The sequence below is a fragment of the Rhinoderma darwinii genome, chromosome 4, assembly GCF_050947455.1.
Source record: "Rhinoderma darwinii isolate aRhiDar2 chromosome 4, aRhiDar2.hap1, whole genome shotgun sequence".
Taxonomy (NCBI): Eukaryota; Metazoa; Chordata; class Amphibia; order Anura; family Rhinodermatidae; genus Rhinoderma; species Rhinoderma darwinii.
In genome coordinates this window covers 195,254,803-195,278,702 of record NC_134690.1, presented here as the reverse complement: position 1 = coordinate 195,278,702, position 23,900 = coordinate 195,254,803, and the positions used below count along the sequence as shown (strand labels likewise).

The following is a 23,900-nucleotide window of genomic DNA, read 5'->3' as shown; positions in this document are numbered from 1 at the left end:
GCGCTTTCAGATATACTCTGAATGCTCCTTGTATATTGAATTTATCCATGACCATGTCTAACCACCTCCACTCAACATTATCAAATGCTTTTTCAGCATCCAGTAACACTATCGCTGCCTGGTTGTGTGACTTTACCTCGGCCCTTATCCCGTCCATGACTCCCAATACCTTTCTTATGTTTGTCACTGCCGACCTGTCTTTTATAAACCCCACTTGTGAAGGACCCACCAATAGTGGCATTATCTGAGCCAGTCTGGTCGCCATGATTTTCGAGATTAGCTTAAGATCCTGATTAAAGATATTGGTGTATAGGAGCCCGGCAGTAACAAATCTTTTCCCTCTTTGGGCAACACTTTTATATAAGCCATGTTTGCTGCTATAGGAATGCCTTCTCCCATTAACAATGAATTGAAGTATGTTAGTAACGGCGGGGTTATTTGATCTTGTAATATTTTGTAGAATTCCGCCGGGTAACCATCAGGTCCCGGCGCCTTTCCATTTGCCAATGTCTTAATCGTCTGCTGTAGTTCTTCCTGCGTTATAGGTGCATTCAATTCCCTTAATTGCTCCTGATTGAGTGTGGACATGGGGAGATTGGCTAAAAACTGGCTACCTTGTAAATCCCCAGGTCCCGCTGTGGAAGTATACAGCTGCTGGTAGAATTCCTCCAGTACAGCATTTATTTTCTTAGGGTCTGAATGAATTTGGCCCTCATGATCCTTCATTTTAGTGATGTGCGTCTGCGGTCGGAACCCTCTAGATAACTCTGCTAGCATCTTTCCGGCTTTGTTACCGAACCTAAAAAGCTTGGCTTCATAGAGTGATCTCCCGAACCTTTCTTTGTTTTCCAACCATGTTTCAAAATGTCTTCTGGCCTCTATCCATTTTAGTTTTTTCCCTGTTATAGGGTCAGCTAGAAAGGTAGAGTATGCCGCTCTAAGTTCTTCACTGCATTCTCTAAATTTTTGCTGTGCTTGTTTTTTCCTAAACGCTGCATACGATATGAGCCTCCCGCTTAATACCGCTTTCGCCGTTTCCCAATAAAGTGTCTGCTCAGTGACATGCTCTACATTATCTATCGAATACTCCATCCACCATCCTTTTAACTTCTGTTGGAAATCTTCCTCTTCTGCCAGATGAGTTGGGAATCCCCACTGCGTGAAATCCCCCCTGGGGTGTTTATCAGTACCAGCCTCACTGGCGCGTGATCCGATATGATCATGTCAGTGATGTCTATTTGATCCAAATACTGTAGTAATTGTTGGCTCAGATATATGTAATCTATTCTAGACCAGGATTTATGGTATGGTGAGTAATAAGTGTATTCCCTATCATCTGGATGATTATATTTCCACCCATCCGTTACTTGTGTAGTTTGCGCAAATTCCGCTAATATACCATCTGTGCCTAGTGCCGATGCCTGAGTACTTCTCTTCCTATCTTCAGCCACACATTGCACTAAGTTGAAATCCCCTCCCACTAATTTCATTGCACACGTGTCCGCTAGTAATGTCGTTTGCAGGGTCTGGAAGTAGGTGCGGTTATTTGTGTTAGGTGCATATACATTATAGACACTGACCTCTCCTAATTGCGTGTCCAATAATAATCGTATCATGCGTCCCTCCGAATCTACCTCCTTTGAGCACATCGTTGCGGCAAGATTTTTATTTATTAAAATCAGGACCCCGTTTTTTTTTTTTTTAACTGCCGGAGAGCCGTATACCTGTCCCACCCAAAATTTTCGCATCCTGAAGAAATCTTTTTCTTCCAGGTGTGTTTCCTGGAGTAAGGCCAAATCTACCTTTATTTTACCGAGATGCCTCAGAACCATCGATCTTTTGTATGGGGTCAAGAGCCCCTTAACATTCCATGTTACTACTTTCATATAGGATTCTTATGATATGTGCCTGTGTTTATATGTGATGTATCGTCATCCCCTAGGAGGAACCAATTTTCAATATTCCCTTCAATATGGCTACCATTCCGCCTTAAACTCCAATTATAAACAAACAATTTAACTCTTTTTGTTGTCTTCTGACAACCTCCCTTCCCCCTTCTTTTATTTCTTTTGACTTCACTTTTTTCTGCCATGTGTTCTTCTTTCACCTACTCTTAAATCTGTCCTAAGCAGCCTATCTTTCTTTATCACATATTAGATTAACATTTGTATCATAACATATCTCCCGGGTTCACAGATATATATCTATACATCCCACCTTGACATCCTTTTTTGATACTTCCCTTCTTTGATTATCCCAGAGAGAGTTCCCGCCAACATAATATATCTGGAGCTAAACATCTGCATTACTCACTACTCCCATAAATCGGACAGTCCTCCCCCTACTTTTTATGATGCTTCTATTATTGTGCTACTGTAGCCGGATAAAAACCCTGTTGATTGTTGCTCTTATAGACCAATTTCCCTTGTTAACGTAGACTATAAAATCCTAACTAAGATCCTAGCAAAGCGACTGAATCAAGTTGTTCTAATGATTATTCAATCTGATCAAACTTCATGCCCGGTAAGTCTACCACTATAAACCTCAAACGTGTACAGACACTTATTCAAATGGGTAGATTGCGTGATATGCCTTGGGCTATAGCCTCCTTAGATATTATGAAGGCATTTGACTGTTGAATGGTCCTTCCTTTTGGCTTTGGTCCTAAATTTATCTCATGGATTCGGCTTCTTTATAAAAACCCTATGGCTAATGTGGTTGTTAATGGCATCCCCTCTGATTCCTTTCCTCTTGCACGGATGTCCCTTATCCCCGATTTTGTTTGCTATTGCCATTGAAGCTATAGCTATTAGGTTGAGGTCCCCTCTGGTGACTGGTGTGCAGTGGGAGGGAGGGACTGCTGTGGTGGGTCTGTACGCTGATGACATGGTCCTCTTCCTGCGCAACCCTCATGAGTCTTTTTGTCATGCTGTCCGCTTGCTAGATACTTTTTCGCAATTTTCTGGGATGCGGGTTAATTGGCAGAAATCTGCTATAATGTATACGGCCCTACATCGGACACTGGACCCCTTGGTTTCACAATGTGGCTTGGCTGTGGTTACTAAATTTACATATTTGGGAGTAGTTATGTTTCTTGATCATACTAAAGTGAAGGCCACTTCTTTAGTTTCTACATGGGTTAAAAGAGGAGCTAAACTAAAATTGTGGTCTAAATTGCCGTTGTCGGTGGCAGGCCGCATTAATCTTATTAAGATGGTCATTCAGCCTAAATGTTTGTACCTCTTGCAGCATATGCCGGTTTCGGTTCCCCAGTCTTATTTTCGCTCCGTGAATTCCTTAATTATTACGTTTATATGGGCCTCTTCCAGATCTAAACTTAAATTGGATACCCTACAGCTTCCCAAAGTAGATGGTGGAATGGCTTTGTCAGATCTTTACCTGTATTACTTGGCGGGCCAGTTACGGGGACTGCGGGACTGATTTTTGGAAGTGCCTTCCTTGGACTCGACTCACATTACCAGCCACCAGGCTTCCCTGGTGGCTGGTAATAGTCTAATTAGTTACCTAGAATACACTCAATCTACTCGATCAACTGAGGTTCTTCCTCTGCATAGGGTGGCATTGATGGTTTGGCGGGCTTCCAAGACCATGTTGCATTTTAAGGACACCCTTCCAGATATACCTTTGTGGAATAATCCTGCTCTGCCATCCTTATTAGCCGTGCTCGATCCTCAGTTTTGGCGGGGGGTAGGGAGTGAAGATGGTGGGGGATGTGTTTGGGGAGGGGTCCTTTCTAACTTTGCTTCAGTTGCAGGAATTACATGGCATCCATCAATTACAATGGTACCGTTACTTTCAACTCCGTCACACTTTTTCCTCCCAATTCCCACCTCGTACTGTGGTTATTTCTGTATACCCCCTGATCAGCATATTAAAATCCCAGGATCCAAAGGGGCTCATATCTGCATTGTACACTCATTTATTGTCGGCGAAGGTGTCCTCCACACCTTTGCTGGTGTTTGACAGGTGGTTATTGCAGATCCCAGATCTTACTCCTGATGATAAAACTGATGTCTTCAGTTCTCATTTAACGGTCTCTCCGGCGATTAATAATATTGTATATAAATTGTATATTGTTCATCAAGCATATTTAACACCTGTCAGGCTACAAAGAATGGGCAGAATGTCCACTTCGGCATGTCACAGATGTTATGGTTTAGAAGCGGATTTCTGGCACTTTATATTTTACATATCTACCTTCTGGTCACATGTCTAACTTTCTCACATCCCTTTTACCAATCCCTTTGCCTTTTTTCCGTAAAGTTGCATTGTTGGGTATTTTAGATGAAGATCAACGGCCACATTATACACACATTTTTAAGAGAGTCTTTATTCTTGGCTAGGAAAATTATAGCTATACAGTGGAAGGCGGACAGATCACCATCACATTCCCAATGGAAGACGTTAGTGAATGCCATCATACCCTATGAAAAACTGGTGTATCAACATAGGGACTGTCCGGGTAATTTTCAGAAGATTTGGGGATGCTGGTTGGATACCACTGAATCTATTGATGGGGGAGATTCTTGAGGAGGTCTTTAAAAGTTATTATGATGGTTCTCTATTTGGGCATGTACTTCCGGGTGGCACAGACGATGTGTTTTGGTCTATCTGTTCATAAGGCTTAATTACTGTACAAATTTTTGGAAATGTTGCGCTTGCACTTAAAATGTTTGATGTTTCTGCTCTGTTCTATCCTCTGATATGTGCATTGAATACTTGTGTTGATATGTATATTTATCCTGCGTGCAACACTTTAAATAAAATAAATTTAAAAGAAAGAAATGCAAAATCAGAAAGACATCATCAAGCATAAATTAATTTGGACAAAATTATGCGGAGACCTTTTCTATTAGGTCGGTCCAGCCCTTTCAGACACACTCCCATTCAAATACATGCATCAAAATCCAGCATATAATTAAATTGGTTGTACTGAAGAATTTGGTGTCTTTCAACAGCTTATAGGAGAAGGTTGGTCAAATATTAGCCCTAGCGGAGCTGCTCCAGTCAGTCAACTGTGCTGCTCTAGCTCAACCACAAAATAGTAGGCTGTACAAGCTCACAAATAAGAATCACAGAATGCTGGAGCCCATAGTGCGCAAGAACAGTCTGTTCAAAGTTGCAACTCCCACTACCCATTTATGCTAGTCAGAAGCAAATGATTCGGATACATATGGCTGGAATAATATAAAGCACATTTTCATTGGACTCTGGTGCTTTATAGTTGCATTTTATGGATTGATAAACCACTCTTCTCCAGGTGGGAGCCTGACAGATAACTTTGTTAGGTAGATGACAGGGGAACACTTCCTACCCAAATGTGCAGTGCCAATTATAAAGTTTGGCAGGGGAGGAATCATACTCTGAGACTATATTTCATGATGTGGCTGGGGCCTCTAGTAAAGGAAATGGTAAATGCTAAAGTAAAAGACCCATTTTTAGCATTGCAATAATCCCATGCACAAAACCAGGCCAATAAGAATATAATAAAATAGTTTATTTCCTTTGTGCTAGCCAGTCACATTCCTCCTAGCCTTGACCTGCAAAACCAACATTGAGTTAGGCCTTGTGGTCCAACATCAGAACCTCACTAGTGCTCTTGTGATTGAGTGGACATGTCTCCCTAGAACCAACTGTAATGTCCGTGGCTCCGGGCCGTCAGCTCCAACCTACCCCTGACAGCTGCAGCTACGAGTCGGCAGGTACTGGCCCCAGCCTCCTCCTCAGGAGACGCCAGCGCTCGCGTCCTCACCTCAGCCGGATCCCGTAGGGTGCGCGCGCACGCTTGTGCCCGTTCTTAAAGGGGCGGTGCGCGCACCGGACATTGTGGATGAACTTTGACCCGTGAGTACCCTGGACTATAGGAGGGGTCCAGCCCCCTAGTTTGATGCCTGAGCGTTGTTGTGTTCCCTAGTTTGTCTATGTGATGGCTTCCTAGTGTGTTACCTGTTCCAGTCCCTGTACCTGTTCCTAGCATTCCATACATTAATGGTCTAGCACCGAGCTGTGCCAAAGTCGTGCCGTGCTGCATCCACGTCTGACGTCCACCTGCTACCTAGTCCCAGCCGAGCCTGCCCTGCTGCTGTCTGAGCTGCCACAGGTACCTATAGAACTAAAGACATTGACCTGCTCCCTGTTGGCCAGCTGCCTTACCGCCAAGGCGGTACGACCCAGTGGGTCCACAGACCCTTCGTAACAGTACGCTCAGGCCATGGACCCCACTGGTTGATTCAAGACTATGACGACATCACAGTAGATGCGAGCGGATATGCTGGACCTCCGGTCCCGACAGGACCAACTCCTCCAGGCGTTGAAGATTCTTGCACGTCAGCAGAAGGCACAAGCTGCCGTTCCTCCTACTACACCTCCTGGCAATGTTGATACTCAGACTACACCTCTTGGCAGTATTGACCCACGTGTTTCTTTGCCACTTCCTGACCGCTATGATGGAAAAGCAAGTACCTGTCGTGGTTTTCATAATCCATGCCAGATCCACTTCTGCCTGTATGCTAGGACATTTTAGTCTGATCATGCCAGGCTCGCTTTTATCATCTCTCTCCTCACTGGCAAGGCTCTTGCATGGGCGAATCCTATCTGGGAGAGACAAGGACCAGAGACCCATGACTTCCCTGCCTTCCTCTGGACTTCTCACATGGTGTTTGAGGAACCTGGACAGGTCTCATCTGCAGCGGCCTCTTTGATTAGCCTGTGCCAAGAAGACACCTCCGTGAGCGAGTACGCCATCCACTTCCGCACCCTGGCGGGAGAGCGGTTATGGAACAATGAGGCTCTGGTGGCTGCATTCTGGCATGGACTATCTTCCAGAATTAAAGACGAACTTGCCGCCCGGGATCTGCCGTCTACCCTGGATGACCTCATCCTTCTGTCTGCCCGGATTGATATACGGATCCGTGAACGCCTCCAAGAGGTTCAGCGGGAGGGAGCCCTTCCTACTCTGGTTCCTACTTTGCAGCAACCCCTGCTGTCCTCAGATGTCGATCCTCCTAAGGAGTCTGTGATGATGGACCAGTGTAAGTTATCCATTCAGGAGAAGCAACGCAGACGCACATCTGGACTCTGTCTTTATTGTGGTCTCGATGGCCATCTTGTGCGCCTGTGCCCCAAAAACCTAGGGTTGCTAGGAGTGACAACTTTGGGTAAAGATGGACTTCCGTCTAAATTGTCCATACCTGTGACCATAGTGTCCGGCGAGAAAACACATCAGGACTCTGGATCCGCTGCTAATTTCATCTGCAGAGATCTGGTGGACCTTCTGCAATTGCCCACCACCCCTCTGAAGAGGCCATTGAGTTTCCTCAGTGAATGGACTACCTCTGCCAGACCCAGTTATAGCGGTGACCAAGCCGCTGAGGCTGCAAGTGGGAGCCCTTCACTCCGAACTTCTGTCGTTCTATGTCTTACCCAAAGCTGTAAACCCCGTGTTGCTGGGCCTGCCTTGGCTCCGACTGCATGCCCCAGTTCTGGACTGGAATTCCAGAGAGGTTCTCCAGTGGGGCCCTGAATGTCAAGGTCGTTGCCTGGTGCGGATTCGTTCGGCTCAGCCTTCGCTGCCTCAGTCTTTGGCAGGATTGCCGAGTGATTATGCTGACTTTTCGGACGTCTTCAGCAAGAGGGAGGTGGAGACATTGCCCCCACATCGGACCTGCGTGGGGCTTACAACCTAGTCCGGATTCGCCAGGGTGATGAATTGAAGACTGCATTTAACACTCGTAATGGACACGAAGAGTATCTAGTAATGCCCTTCGGCCTGTGCAATGCTCCCGCGGTCTTCCGGAAGTTTGTGAAAGACATTTTCCGTGACCTCCTCTATGTTTGTTTTGTAGTCTACCTTGATGGCATCTTGATTTTCTCTCCAGATCCTATGACGCACCAGAGACATGTCCGTCAGGTTCTGCTACGGTTAAGGGAGAATAGTCTGTACGCCAAGTTGGAGAAGTGAGTGTTTGACAAGGATGCCCTACCCTTCCTGGGCTACTTAGTCTCGAATAGAGGTCTCGAGATGGATCCTGAAAAGGTAAAGTCTGTCCTGGAGTGGCCACGCCCTCAAGGCTTGAGAGCCATACAGCTCTTATTGGGATTTGCTAATTTTAGTCGTGCGGTGCTGCATCCACGTCTGACCTGCTTCACCTTGCCTGACGTCCGCCTGCTACCTAGTCCCAGCCGAGTCTGCTCTGCTGCTGTCTGAGAACTATAGACATTCACCTGCTCCCTGTTGGCCAGCTGCCTTACTGCCAAGGCGGTACGGCCCAATCGGTCCACAGACCCTTCGTGACACCAACGTTCTAAACTATAGTAGAAAGGACTTGACAGACAAATGTAGGTATTATCAAAAGTAGTATCGTCAAAAGGTTTTGGAATGAGACGTTCAACAAGAACATACATATGTGAGGTTTGGGTGTCTATACATTTTTGGCCATGTCTAGTAACTAACAAAGTATTTTAATCTGGAGAAATTGGAATTAAATTAGGCGTTCTAAAATGATTCGCTTATAACCATAATAAAGTGATTACTTAGCAGCCTTCTGGAACTAAAGAATTATTGGTTACAATTGTTCATCCATGCTTTCCATTTCATGCGAAGTTGATTTGAAATTGACGCTTAGCACTGAACTAATGGTGTATTCAATTAATATGACAGCCTATAGTCCATGAATTAAATATATGTTAAACTTGAGCATACATTTAAAGAAGAAAAGAAACAAACAGTATGTTCAGAAACAATTGACCTCTATGCTTCGCATGATCTTTAAACGGAGTCTGTTACCAGAATGTCCGCATTAAACTAGTGACAAGGTATTGTAGAGGAGACTAACCTGTTTCTAGCGTTTAGTTTCAATTTCTGCTTACTGCCTCCTTTGTAGAGAAATCAATCAGTTTTATTAACTTTATGCTAATGAGCATTTAGGCACAACGAGGGCGTCACCGTTGCTCGTAAATGCTCTTACGTCTCTCCCCAGTTCAACCCCCCTCCCTTCTTACATTGATTGACAGGGGCCAGGCAGCGTAATCGGCGCGTTCACGCCTGGCCCCGTACGGTCTGCAACACGCGCATATTTTTCCATCGATTGAACGGTGTGTGTTTTTTGCGAGTAGAAGGGTACATATGACCTTTTGACCACTTTTTATTCCGTTTTTTTGCGGGGGGGGGACGGGGTGATAAAAAAACAGTAATTTTGAAGTTTTTTTGTTTTTTTTTTACGGCATTCACCATGCGGGTTGACTAATGTTATATTGTAATGGTTCGGACTTAAGGATGCGGCAATATAATTTATACATTACTTTTGGGGGATTTGTTTTTTTTTTACTTTTAGTATTTTTATGTATATAAGAGAAAAATAAATAATAGTATTTATTTACCTGTTTTAAAAAAAATAAAAAAAAATTTAATCAGTCCCCTTAGGGGACTTGAACTAGTGAAGGTTGGATCACTTTCACAATATGTTGCAGTATATTGCCCTCAGTCCCCTATGACAGCCATTAGTACCCCGCGACTGCGTCACAGGGGAGAGGGGGCAGAGGCGTTGGTCTGTCGGAGGGGGCCGTCACCCTCTTCCTAACGGCTTAGATGTCGCTGTCACTATTGACCGTGGCATCTAGGTGGTTATACGATCAAGATCAGAGTTATGTCCGATCCTGGCCGTTGCAGTGAAGTGTCAGCTGTAACACACAGCCGACACACACTGTGGCGGGCTCAGCCCGTGAGACGGCTCCATATTTTACCTTACCGGATATGAGGTAAGCCTACGTCAAATGACAGCAGAGCGCTAAAGTGCAACTCCAGACAAATTTCATAATTCATAAAATGGAACTAGTAGGGTCCTTTAACATACAAGTAAATACAGAAGTTTAGAAATAAGGGAGAATGAACTGAAAGAGCAGAAAACTTTCTCAGTATTATGTAAAAAGTACATACAGTGGGCCGAAAGAGCAGAAAGTCAGTGAGGTATAGCTTCAGCCAATAGAATGCTAAAAAGGACAATACGCTGCAATACTTCTGTGCAGTGTCCTCTAGTGGGACTTGAAAAAATAGGATTTTTTGTTGCTTACATGTAAAATACTTTTCACTAGTGGACACTGAAAACCGTGGGTGGAGGCTGCTGCCATTAAGCAAAAAAATAATAAAAAAAGAAAAAGAGTCTTAACTCCTCCTACACAGGCTATACCTCTCCTGCAGACACACAGCTGATCAGTTTGCTCCTACTGCTTGTATACAACTAGGAGTAGCCAACAGAATTTACACAGTAAACTTAAAACCTAAACGCTTGATGGCTCAGAAATAAAAACAAGAGGAATCCGTCCGGTAAAGTCAGAAAAAAGCCAAAGAAAAAAAAGTTAAAAATACACTGGGTTGGAGCAGTGTCACCCAATGAACGTCACTAGAAAAAGATTTTACAGGTAAGCAACAAAAAAAATAATAATCCAGTTTTCTTGTATCATTGGGAGACATAGAAGACCATGGGATGTCCTAAAGCAGTCCCCAAGGGAGGGAACAAAAGAACATCACTCAACAGGCCGAGTAAGCTACTGCAGCCAACAGATACTAGACATCGGGAAAAGAACCTGAAGATGCAAGCGTGCAGCTTATAGAACTGGGTAACATGTGGAGACAAATGCGGTCATGGTCTAATGCTTCTGTGCAGCAGAGACCCAATGGCGCGCCGGACAAGAGGCACCCACTGAAGTGATGGTGGAAGCAGATGGGCAGCCAAACCCCAGATGAGGCAGTGCTAAAGAAAATACTAAATTATGGACAAGGGAAAAAAAAAAAAAAAGAAGTTGACTGACAGAAGCAAGTTCTGTAGACAATACGAGGTGGAGAATGAAACTGCTGGCCTATAGCATGTTTGTGAACACTCATTCTAAGAAACCACTAGATCTCCAGACTGTCGTTAACAAAGAAAGGTGTTGTCAGACCTAGTGCCCCAAGCTGGGTGGAAAACTAGACCGAGAAAGTAGGGCATGTCTGAGAAGCAGAAGCCTTGGAAGTTTGACCAGAAGAGAGATAAAGTGAGTGTACCATAACGGACGAGTGAGTCTAGTGTTGCCAGGTGAGATGGTATGTATTCTGCCTCGATCCGCCTGAAAAAAACAGGAAAGAGGCAAGAAACAGAAGATGTATCTTCGGAAGACTAACCTCAGGGAAAATAAACTACAGCATCTACTGCACAAGACATAGAATTAAAAAAATAACCACTCAATTTGGCACAGACGTCTTTTGCTGAGTAAGTGCAATATCTAGTGGACGCTACCTTTATGTATATGACCGAGGGAGCCGGACGTAGCTCTCTGCCCACAATAGAACCGGTCTACTTCTGGCAATACTGCCTGATCAGTTCGAGCAGGTGATCTTACAGGCATTGGTCAGACAAGCAGAAACGGACGCCCCAATAATAGGGAAGTTCAGAGAAGAAATAGCGGGAAAGAAGTGGCCCTGGGAAATTGTTGGAGGATAGCCCCCACTGGGTTGTACAACATAACAAGGAAGAAAAGCAAAGGATGATCCAGCTGTATATCTATCCCAGTTGCCCAGAATCGTCTGATGAGGAGGGAGAGTGTGAAGTAGGCGATCGTAGGGGGAGGCTTTCATGGAGGCATTTTTCCAGAAGACACTGTAGCAAAAATAGTATATATAGAAATATGAAACATTTCCCAGACAAAAATAATAAGGCTCACAGGACAGCCATAGGAGCAATGTCAGTGATCGACTTCCTGAGAAGGGATCAGTCAAGTAGACGCCCAGGATGTCCTTGATAGAGGGAGACCAAGGAAGGTAGGTCACCTCCGAAGACAGTGATCGTGCCCAGTCTGGCCCAGCGAGACCAGGACGGTTTTCCACAAATGTAAACAAGGAACCAGTCCAAGACCTTCTTTCCCGGGCGTTGCAGCGGGGGCCCGGTTGTCAGTTAACGCTGGGTGTCCTTGAACACAGGAAGGAAAACTTTCCTGTGACTCACATGTACGTGATAATGCAGGAAAGGGTTAAACACCTGATTGGAAACCAGTTACTCGGAACACATTTATTTCCCAGTCTGGTATTAAAATCATTCCACACTCAAACACCACAACTTGAACTAGAAAACCATACCAGGTTCCAGCGTCGTTTAAAGGGTTACATAGTTAGTATGGTTGAAAACAAAGACACACTACCGTTCAAAAGTTTGGGGTCACCCAGACAATTTTGTGTTTTTCATGAAAACTCACACTTATATTTATCAAATGAGTTGCAAAATAACTAGAAAATATAGTCAAGACAATGACAAAGTCAGAAATAATGAATTTTATTTGAAATAATAATTTTCTCCTTAACTTTGCTTTCGTCAAAGAATGCTCCATTTGCAGCAATTACAGCATTGCAGACCTTTGGCATTCTAGCTGTTAATTTGCAGAGGTAAATCGGGAGAAATTTCACCCCATGCTTCCAGAAGCCCCTCCCACAAGTTGGATTGGCTTGATGGGCACTTCTTGCGTACCATACGGTCAAGCTGCTCCCACAACAGCTCTATGGGTTTGAGATCTGGTGACTGCGCTGGCCACTCGTTACAGATAGAATACCAGCTGCCTGCTTCTTCCCTAAATAGTTCTTGCATAATTTGGAGGTGTGCTTTGGGCCATTGTCCTGTTGTAGGATGACATTGGCTCCAATCAAGCGCTGTCCACAGGGTATGGCATGGCGTTGCAAAATGGAGTGATAGCCTTCCTTATTCAAAATCCCTTTTACCTTGTACAAATCTCCCACTTTACCAGCACCAAAGCAACCCCAGACCATCACATTACCTTCACCATGCTTGACAGATGGCATCAGGCACTCTTCCAGCATCTTTTCAGTTGTTCTGCGTCTCACAAATGTTCTTCTGTGTGATCCAAACACCTCAAACTTCGATTCGTCTGTCCATAACACTTTTTTCCAATCTTCCTCTGTCCAAGGTCTGTGTGCTTTTGCCCATATTAATATTTTCCTTTTATTAGCCAGTCTCAGATATGCCTTTTTCTTTGCCACTCTGCCCTGAAGGCCAGCATCCCGGAGTCGCCTCTTCACTGTAGACGTTGACACTGGCGTTTTGCGGGTACTATTTAATGAAGCTGCCAGTTGAGGACCTGTGAGGCGTCTATTTCTCAAACTAGAGATTCTAATGTACTTGTCTTGTTGCTCAGTTGTGCAGCGGGGCCTCCCACTTCTCTTTCTACTCTGGTTAAAGCCTTTGTGTGCTGTCCTCTGAAGGGAGTAGTACACACCGTTGTAGGAAATCTTCAGTTTCTTGGAAATTTCTCGCATGGAATAGCCTTCATTTCTAAGAACAAGAATAGACTGTCGAGTTTCACATGAAAGCTCTCTTTTTCTAGCCATTTTGAGAGTTTAATCGAACTTACAAATGTAATGCTCCAGATTCTCAACTCGCTCAAAGGAAGGTCAGTTTTATAGCTCCTCTAAACAGCAAAACTGTTTACAGCAGTGCTAACATAATTGCACAAGGGTTTTCAAGTGTTTTCTAATCATCCATTAGCCTTCTAACACAGTTAGCAAACACAATGTACCATTAGAACACTGGAGTGATGGTTGCTGGAAATTGGCCTCTATACACCTATGTAGATATTGCATTAAAAACCAGACGTTTGCAGCTAGAATAGTCATTTAGCACATTAACAATGCATAGAGTGTATCTCTGATTCATTTAATGTTATCTTCATTGAAAAAAACTGTGCTTTTCTTTCAAAAATAAGGAAATTTCTAAGTGACCCTAAACTTTTGAACGGTAGTGTATGTCAATCAAGTTCAACCAAGGGATGGATTTATGGCATATTCACAGGAGAATCTGCATTCATTACAAACAGCATCCAGGCAGAGAATGAATGGAGAGGGGGCCATGTCTGTGTGCATCTCTCTATTCACTTATATCGGAGTACCGGAAACAGCCAAGCACACTTACTCAGCTGTTTCCGTAATTTCCATAAAAGTGAATGGAGGACCCTCATCTATCAGACATTCGTGGCATATCCCGTGGATGTGCCATAAAGGTCTAAAACGGGAATAAGCCTTTAAGTAAAAGCTTGCTATAACTGGACAGCTGCACATGGTGGGCTCAAATTTGGAATTCGCCACATAAATCCATTATGCCAACATGTTTTAGGTCATGTGAATATTATTTAAATGCTGGAGCCTGCCAGGGTATTATTGCTGACTATATGTATCTCTTTATAATTCCAGTCTACCCATCTTTTCTAGTATAATTTACAGCAGGATAACTTCTATGTCACAAACCACACATAATCTCCAATGGCCTTTGCAATCAACATATTTCAATTAAATAGAGCAACTTTAGGGTGTGGTAAATCTAGAAATTTAGATCATGAACGTGTTGCTGAGAAATCTGTAGCAACTGCAAGATACTATTATGTCAAGATGCACGGTTTAAAATACATGCCATTAAATCTTTAGGCTGTACTAAGGGATGTGGCATATGTAAACAGCACATAGAGGCAGGGTATGCCTAATAAAGTTAACGTGGAGTTTGTATCCACACACCTTTGTGTTCTCAAATTCTGTAATGATATATTTGTAACTGTAAGGGTATGTTCACACGGCAACGCAAAATACGTCTGAAATTACGGAGCTGTTTTCAGGCAAAAACAGCTCCTGAATTCCAGACGTTTTTACAAGTGCACGCCTTTTTCGCGGCGTCCATTACGGACGGAATTGGAGCTGTTTTTCAATGGAGTCAATGAAAAACGGCTTAAATTACGTCCCAAGAAGTGTACTGCACTTCTTTGACGTGGGTGTAATTTTACACGCCGTCTTTTGACAGCGACGCGTAAAATTACACCTCGTCTGCACAGAACATCGTAAGATCCATTGCAAGCAATTGGCAGATGTTTGTAGAGGTATTGGAGCAGTCTTTTCAGGCGTAACTCGAGGCGTAAAACGCCTCCATTACATCTGAAAATAGGTCGTGTGCACCTACCCTAAGGGTGAATCCGTGCAAATTAAATTACAATGCATGTGGATTAGGCATTAAAAAACCCATCCACACGAAGTGAAAAGATCCATGTCAAAAGCTGATGCGACATGGAAGTTCCTCACAGGTTGGACAAAAAGATAGTTTGTGCAGGCCCATATGACATTACAATTTTAAATGTAATGGCATTTTATAGTTTGATTTTACATAGTGAAAAAGTTCATTGGAATACACTACTGTTAAAAATACTAGTTCAAAAGCAGTTAAACAGCCTACATCCATAATTGTTACAAAAACGCATGTCATACATGACCATTAGTTGTCACGCCATCGGCCTTTACGGGGAAGCAGGTCTCTTTCACTGTCTTTCTTCTTCTTAAACTGCTCATACCTCTCAGCCATATCGATAAGCTCCAGTGGAACTTCCTAATAAAACAAACATTAGTATAGATTGGTATATATTTATAATCTTAAGAGAAAGGAAAAGGAGCAATAAAATGTATCTCTCTAATTATATACATTTATCTTCAGAAAAAGACCAAAGCTTGCGTGTGTCAAAGAAAGTTACTATACAACACAAAAATGTTGGACTTTGTTTGGGAGTTTTGATAGGTTGCTTAAATAGGAACAAGTCAGAACGTTCATTGATTTAGTGACATTTGTCCTGATTCTATTAAACTATGTTTTATTTTAAAGTGCCGAGGCATTTTAGTGAAGTGTGAATTTTAACACAGCCAGAGTCAAAGGCATTCATTTATTATTATTATTTAAAAAAAATTTAAAAGCCAGACAAGCTTAGGGTATGTTCACACGGCGGGGGTCCGTAACGGCTGAAATTACGGGGATGTTTCAGCCTGAAAACATCCCCGTAATTTCAGCCGTACCGGCATGTGCAGGCGCTTGAACGCCGCGTCAATTACGGCCGTAATTAGCGCTGCTATTCATTGGAGTCAATGAATAACGGCTCCAATTACGGCTAAAGAAGTGACAGGTCACTTCTTCTACGCGGGCGTCTATTTACGCGCCGTCATTTGACAGCGGCGCGTAAATATACGCCTCGTGTGAACAGACAAACGTCTGCCCATTGCTTTCAATGGGCAGATGTTTGTCAGCGCTATTGAGGCGCTATTTTCAGCAATGGGCAGATGTTTGTCAGCGCTATTGAGGCGCTATTTTCAGACGTAATTCGGGGCAAAAACGCCCGAATTACGTCCGTAAATAGGCCGTGTGAACATACCCTAAGTGTTATGTATGTAGATAAAAACGTTCAGTTAAAAACAAACTTACTTGGTTTGCCCGTTCCAAGATGGTTATTAGTTCTCCTGAAACTCTCCAGTCTTTCCTAGACACCAATGTTATGGATTCACCTGTGCGACTAAAAGATAAACGTGAGATTGCACACTGGCTGATTTCAAGACGGTAGGCAGGGCTAGACAGACAGACTAAAGCCACACTAGACGCAACACCTGTATTTCCCGTCGTTCATGAGGACTTGAGTTAGAGCTCCATAGAAGCGTATCGTGCCCTAACTCCGGCTCTTATGAACCATGGGAGGTCCAGGTATTACGTCCATAATACAGGCGCAAAGCAGCCTAAGGATCTGTTCATACATATTTTCTCCACATTCTGAGTATATTCCAGGAAACGTTCCCAACATAAATACTGAAAGTAAAAACACTCACGTATGCAAATGTATGCCACTGTTGAATACACTATCCAATGACCTCCACTAAAAAAAAAAAAAGGAGTATCATACAGTAGACCTTTTTTTGGCGGGATCCCCCTGTATTGAAGAGGCTAGTCAGCTACGCTTTTCAGTGCAGGTAAAAAAAAAAAAAAAAAGGCATGCAAACTTTCTCTTGATTAATAAACTGGTGGATGGGATTGATAGCAAGGCGTGAGTTATTGTTAATGATACAAAACTTTGTAGGAGACTTAAAACTCATCTTGACAATAAAATATTACAGAAAGACCTAGATAAGCTGGCAGCCAGGGCAAAAATATGGCAGATTAAATGTAATTTTGAGAAATGTAAAGTAATGCAACTAGGGGGCAATAATATAGTATTAATGCATATACCTTAAATGGAATAAAACTGGGGAGAACGGAACAAGCGAAGGACCTAGGTATTCTGGTTACAAATAAGCTAAGCATCAGTCCTTAAAATCCTGTTTTTGGCCTCATGCACACGACCGTATTTTTTCCCACCCGTAAATACTGGCGTAAATACGGGTCCGGTGTCACACGTATTCGACCCGTTTTGCACCAGTATTTACGGACCTGTGCCCGTAAATATGGGTCCGGTGTCACCCGTATTCCACCCGTATTTACGGGCACGTTTTTGGCGGCAAAATAGCACTGCACTAATCGGCAGCCCCTTCTCTCTATCAGTGCAGGATAGAGTGAAGGGACAGCCCTTTCTGTAATAAAAGTTAAAGAAATTCATACTTACCCGGCCGTTGTCTTGGTGACGCGTCCCTCTCTTCACATCCAGTCCGACATCCCTGGATGACGCGGCAGTCCATGTGACCGCTGCAGCCTGTGATTGGCTGCAGCGGTCACATGGGCTGAAACGTCATCCAGGGACGGCCAGGACGTCGGGCCGGATGTCGAGAGGGACGCGTCACCAAGGCAACGGCCGGGAGACCGGACTGGAGGAAGCAGGAAGTTCTCGGTAAGTATGAACGTCTTTTATTTTTTACAGGTTGCTCTTTATTCTGATCGGTAGTCACTGTCCAGGGTGCTGAAAGAGTTACTGCCGATCAGTTAACTCTTTCAGCTCCCTGGACAGTGACTATTTACTGACGTCGCTTAGCAACGCTGCCGTAATGACGGGTGCACACACGTAGCCACCCGTCATTACGGGAGCTCCATAGACTTCTATGGGCTGCCCGTGCCGTTATTACGGCCTGAAATAGGACATGTTCTATCTTTTTCAACGGCACAGGCACCTTCCCGTAAGAAAACGGGAAGGTACCTGTGGCCAATAGAAGTCTATGAGCCCGTTATTACGGGTCGGAATTACGACCCGTAATAACGGGAGTTTTTACGGTCGTGTGCATGAGGCCTTACAGCTGCTACTTGATATTATGGTGTATAAAAAGAGATAAAAACCTGTGATTCAAATGTGATTACCCCTCTATAAATCCGTTATCTGTAATACGTTGGCGCTATATAAATAAAGATTATTATTATCCGTTGTAAGGCCACATCTTGAATATGGAATTCAGTTTTGGCCTCAAGATTGTAAAAAGGATATGAGAGGGTTCAAAGCCAGGCGACTAAATTATTAAATGGGATGGGAGGTGTCGCTTGCAATGAAAGGCTAGGGAAATTGGGCTCGTTCAGATTGGAGAAAAAAGAAAAGACGCCTTAGACGTGATCTTATTAACATGCATAAGTGTGGTCAATACAAAGAACTGACACAATCTATCCAAGGACACTATAAAGGACCAGGGGACATTCATTGTGTGTGGAAGGAAGCCGTTTCAGACATCAATATAGGAAAGGGTACTTTAAAGTTAGAGTGGTCAAGCTATGGAATGCCCGACCCCAAGAGGTAGTAATGGTAGATACTAGGTTAGCATTTAAAAAAAGGCTAGATGATTACTTACTGACAAATGGCATTGAGGGTTATAATTAACCTATTCACGCGCTGCGCTGCAACGGTACGTCCTGCAGAGGGGTTGCTTCCCGCATCAGGACGTACAGTTGCGGAGTAGTTCCTGGCGCACACTGTCTCAACGTACAGTGTCCGGGAACCGGGAGGTCAGATGTCCCTGACCGCTGACACTCCAGTCTGCCGGTCAGCGGACCATCGCCTCTGATTTAGGCAATTAACCCCATAAATGCGGCGACAGATTGCGTTCGCCACATTTAAGGGGTTTGAAGCACATCGGCAGCCCCCACGAAGTGAAAGCATTAAAAACGAAGACCCCAAAAAACTGGAATTTGTTTCCTATTTTTTTCAGTTTCCCAGTACATTATATGGTACTTTAAATGGTGTCAATAGAAACTACAATTCCTCCAGCGAGAACTAAGCCCTCACACCACTCTACCGACGGAAAAATAAAAAAAGTTATGGCTCTTGGAAGGCGGGGAGTGAAAAACGAAAATACGAAAGCAGAAAAAAATGGATCAGTCCTGAAAGGGTTAATTCATGTCTAATGAAAACAACTTTTGACCTCATGTGGGGTATTTCTGTACTCGGAGAGAAAAACAACCAATTTTTGTAAAGCAATTTCTCCCTTTATCCCTTGTGAAAATGAGAGAATTCAACATTTTAGTGGAAAAAAATTGTGATTAATTTTCACGGCCTAATTCTAATAAATACTGCATAAGACCCGTGGGGTCTAAATGCTCACTATGCCCCTAGAAAAATTCCTTGAGGGGTGGTTCCAAAATGGGGTAACTTGGGGGGGGGGGGGTGTTTCCACTGTTTTGGTCCCTCCAGGGCGTTGCAAACGCGGCATGGCACCGAAAAACAATCCAGCAAAATCTGTGCTCCAAAATCCAAATGATGCTCCTTCCCTTCTGAGCGCTGCCATGGGTCCCATCAGCAGTTTATTACTACAGAAGGGGTATTACCGTAATCCGGAGAAAATGCTTTACAAACGTTGTGGTTCTTTTTTTCCTTTATTCCTTGAAAAATTTAACATTTCTATACTTTTTCAGAAAAGTCGATTTTCATTTTCACTGCCTAATTCCACTAAGTTCTGCAAAAAATCTGTGTGGTCAAAATGCTAACTATACCCCTAGATAAATTCCTTGAGAGGTGTCGTTTCCAAAATGGGGTCACTTTTGGGGGGTTTCCCCGGTTTTGGTCCCTCCAGGGTGTTGCAAACGCGACATGGCACAAAAAAACAATCCAGCAAAATCAGTTCTCCAAAATCCAAATGGCGCTCCTTCCCTTCTGAGCCCTGCTGTGGGTCCAATCAGCGGTTTATTACCACATATGGGATATGGCCATAATCGGGATACATTGCTTTACAAATGTTGGGGTGCATTTTCTTTATTATTCCTTGTAACTATTAAAAATTTAAAAAGTGTAGTTTGCCACATGGGGTAACTTTTGGGGTTTTTCCACTGTTTTGGCACCACAAGACCTCTTCAAACCTGACAAGGTGCCTAAAATATATTCTAAAAAAAGGAGGCCCAAAATCCCCTAAGTGCTCGTTTGCTTCTGAGGCCTATGTTTCAGTCCATTACCACACTAGGTCCACATGTGGGATATTTCTAAAAACTGCAGAATCTGGGTAATAAATATTGAGTTGCATTTCTCTGGTAAAACCTTCTGTGTTACAAAAAAAAAAAATGTATTAGAAATTAATTTCAGCAAAAAAAATAAAATTTGTAAATTTCACCTCTACTTTGCTTTCATTCCTGTGAAACGCCTAAAGGGTTAAAACACTTTGTGAATGCGGATTCGAATACCTTGAGGGGTACAGTTTTCAAAATGGGGTGACTTCTGGGGATTTTCTAATATATAATGCCCTCAAAGCTACTTCAGAACTGAACTGGTCCCTGAAAAAATGGCCTTTTGAAATTTTCTTTCAAATATGAGAAATTGCTGCTAAAGTTCTAAGCCTTGTAACGTCGTAGAAAAATAAAAGTACGTTAAAAAACGATGCAAACATAAAGTAGACATATGGGAAATGTTAACTAGTAACTATTTTGTCTGGTATACGTTTTAATTTAGAAAAAAATGCTAATTTTTTCTAAATGTTGTTGTTTTTCAGAAATAAATACCGAAATTATCGACCAAATTTTTTCACTAACCAAGTACAACATGTTACGAGAAAACAATCACAGAATCGCTTGGATAGGTAAAAGCATTCCAACGTTATTACCACATAAAGTAACACGTCAGATTTGAAAAAATCGGCTGTGTCCTGAAGGCCAAAACAGGCTGGGTCCTGAAGGGGTTAATCAAGCAATGGATGACGTGTAATTTATTGAGAAAGGTTGGACCTGTGACTTTTTTCAACCTATGTAACATATACAACCTGAACATATGCCAAAAGGATGTGTATGAACAGGGCCTTATTTAGGGTTGCACAATGCATCAAAATATATATACTATTTCAATGCTGTGCACCCTCAAACGGTTCAATACCGCTAATTCATGTATTTAGATACGAAGCTGTGCCGTATTCGATACCAAGCCGTGCCGTATTCGATACCAAGCCGTGCCGTATTCGATACCAAGCCGTGCCGTATTCGATACCAAGCCGTGCCGTATTCGATACCAAGCCGTGCCGTATTCGATACCAAGCCGTGCCGTATTCGATACCAAGCCGTGCCGTATTCGATACCAAGCCGTGCCGTATTCGATACCAAGCCGTGCCGTATTCGATACCAAGCCGTGCCGTATTCGATACCAAGCCGTGCCGTATTCGATACCAAGCCGTGCCGTATTCGATACCAAGCCGTGCCGTATTCGATACCAAGCCGTGCCGTATTCGATACCAAGCCGTGCCGTATTCGATACCAAGCCGTGCCGTATTCGATACCAAGCTGTGCCGTATTCGATACCAAGCTATGCCGTATTCGATACCAAGCTGTGCCGTATTATAACACATGAATTTAGTCAGTAGAAAGATGTGATGCGGCTGGCGCTGCACTAATAAGCCCTGAATAGAACATGGCATGCGCGCTGCAAAACACCCATGTTTTTTCTTCAGTGCCTGCCACTCATTACTGCCGCACCGGCCGCATCACATCATGCTGATAGTGCAGGCATAGAAAGGTGTGCCCAAGCGATCAGGAGTGGAACAATGGTTGTATTACACAGCTGCAGCCCCATTCTAACGGCAGAGATCAGAGAATCCCCTGATTTCCGCCGCTATTCCCTTGAATGCAGAGGTCAAAGCTGACTGAGGCATTGAAGGGCAAAATGAGGAGGGATACCCCTGTGATCGCGTCACAGGAAATTCCTGTGACACGATCGAGGGACATACCATATATGGGAAGACAGCCCAGGGTCCATTGAAGGACGCCAGGGCCGTTTGCCCATATTTCCTGTTAGGACATACTTCGGTATGTGCTAAAAACTGCCTGTGTACGATCAGTACACAGTCTAATGTACTGGCATATAAATATGCCGGTAAATTATAGTTTACAAATAGAAAAAGTAAAAAATAAATAAAATGTTAAATTAAAACAACAACAAAAGATTTTTTTTACAATAAATATTAACCCGTTGGTGACCGCTAATACGCCTTTTCACGTCAGTCACTAACGGGCTTTATTCTGATGCATAAGCCTTTTACGGCCCTGCATCAGGATAAATAAAAAGAGCAGGGAGCTGTCAAATCTCCCTGCTCTCAGCTGCCAAAGGTAGCTGAGGGCTGGGGGCTTCCCTGCTCGACCGGGTGAGATCGATATTAGTATCGATCTCACCCGTTTAACCCTTCAGATGCGGTATTGAATAGCGTGCACTGCATCTGAATGGTTTTGGAGAGAGGGTGGGAGCTCCCTCTCTCTCCCAAACGACACCCGGCAATAAGATTGCCGAGTGTCTGTGTCTCCGATGGCAGCCGGGGGCCTGATAAAGGCCCCCAGATCTGCCTGTAGCGAATGCCTGCTAGATCATGCCAGAGGCCGTTTAAAACGGACAGGCAGTAATACACTGCAATACAAAAGTATTGCTGTGTATTATAATAGCGATCGGAGAATCGCATATAAAAGTCCCCTAGTGGGACTAGTAAAAAAGTAAAAAAAAGAAGTTAATAAAAAAAAGTGAAAAAAAAATATTAAAAACCCACTTTTTCCCCTTACAAAATGCTTTACTATTAAAAAAACAAAATAAAGTTAAAAAGTTACGCATATTTGGTATTGCCGCATCCATAACGACCCCGACTATAAATCTTTTACATTATTTAACCCGCACGGTGAACGCCGTAAAAAATGTAATAAAAAACTATGGAAAAATTTCTGTTTTCTGTGAATCCTGACTTAAAAAAAATGTGATAAAAAGTGATCAAAATGTCGCATCTACTCCAAAATGGTACCAATAAAAACTACCTTATATATCGGCGTACAAGACGACTTTTTACACCCTTAAAAAAATGTCAAAAGTGTGGGGTCGTCTTATATGCCGGATATTGTCTACATTAGGGATGCACGTTGCAGCCGCACAGCTCAGTATAGTAACACATGAATGTATGGGAGCGCGGCTGCGGCTGTGTAATTCAGCCACAGCCCCGCTCCTGAGTCATGATAAGTTCGCGGGGTCAGGATGATGCAATGCGGCCAGCGCTGCACTAATGAGCGGCGGCACTGGAGACAGAACATGGCGGGCGCGCTACAAAACACCCCCATGTTCTGTCTTCAGTGCCTGAACTGCCGCTCATTAGTGCAGCGCCGGCCGCATCACCTCATGCTGACCGCGCGCGCACTTCCTGTCAGGAGCGGGGCAATGGCTGTATTACACAGCCGCAGCCCCGCTCTATAACGGCGGAGATCAGAGAAACCTCTCATCTCCGCCGTTATTCCCCTGAATGCTGCGATCACAGCTGACTGCAGCATTCAGGGGAAAGTGAGAAGGGGGGATGCCCCTGGATCGCGTCACAGGGAATTCCTGTGACGCGATCGAGGGCCATACCATATATGGGCAGACAGCCCAGGGTCTATTGACGGACCCCAGGGCTGTCTTACCATATTTCATGTTGTTAGGACATACCCAAGTACGTCCTAACAACTGCCTGTGTATTATCCGTCCACAGGTTAATGTACTGGCACATATCTGATATATGTCAGTACATTAAAGTTTAAAAATAAAGTAAAAACAAAGTATTGTTAAATTTTTAAAAAAATACACCTTCACCTTTTTTACAATAAACATTAAAATAAGTCTCAATACATAAAATACACACATTCAGTAATGGCGCGGACAACAATGTTTTT

General features: G+C 43.5%; 1 protein-coding gene across 2 annotated transcripts in view; it reads right to left on the bottom strand.

The window, feature by feature from the left end:
- DDX43 (DEAD-box helicase 43) overlaps nucleotides 1–23,900 on the bottom strand; it is a 246,015-nt gene that overhangs the window by 10,105 nt on the left and 212,010 nt on the right. Inside the window, exons 15-16 of one of the 2 annotated variants that reach the window (XR_012883166.1) lie at nucleotides 16,281–16,368; nucleotides 15,302–15,419 (exon numbers count right to left, since the gene is read on the bottom strand). Coding sequence is in view for 1 of the 2 variants with exons in the window: in XM_075862031.1 (XP_075718146.1) it covers nucleotides 15,309–15,419; nucleotides 16,281–16,368 (199 nt within the window). In the remaining variant the exon portion in view is untranslated. The remainder of the gene's footprint in view (nucleotides 1–15,301; nucleotides 15,420–16,280; nucleotides 16,369–23,900) is intronic. The other variant, XM_075862031.1, reaches the window with a different exon arrangement.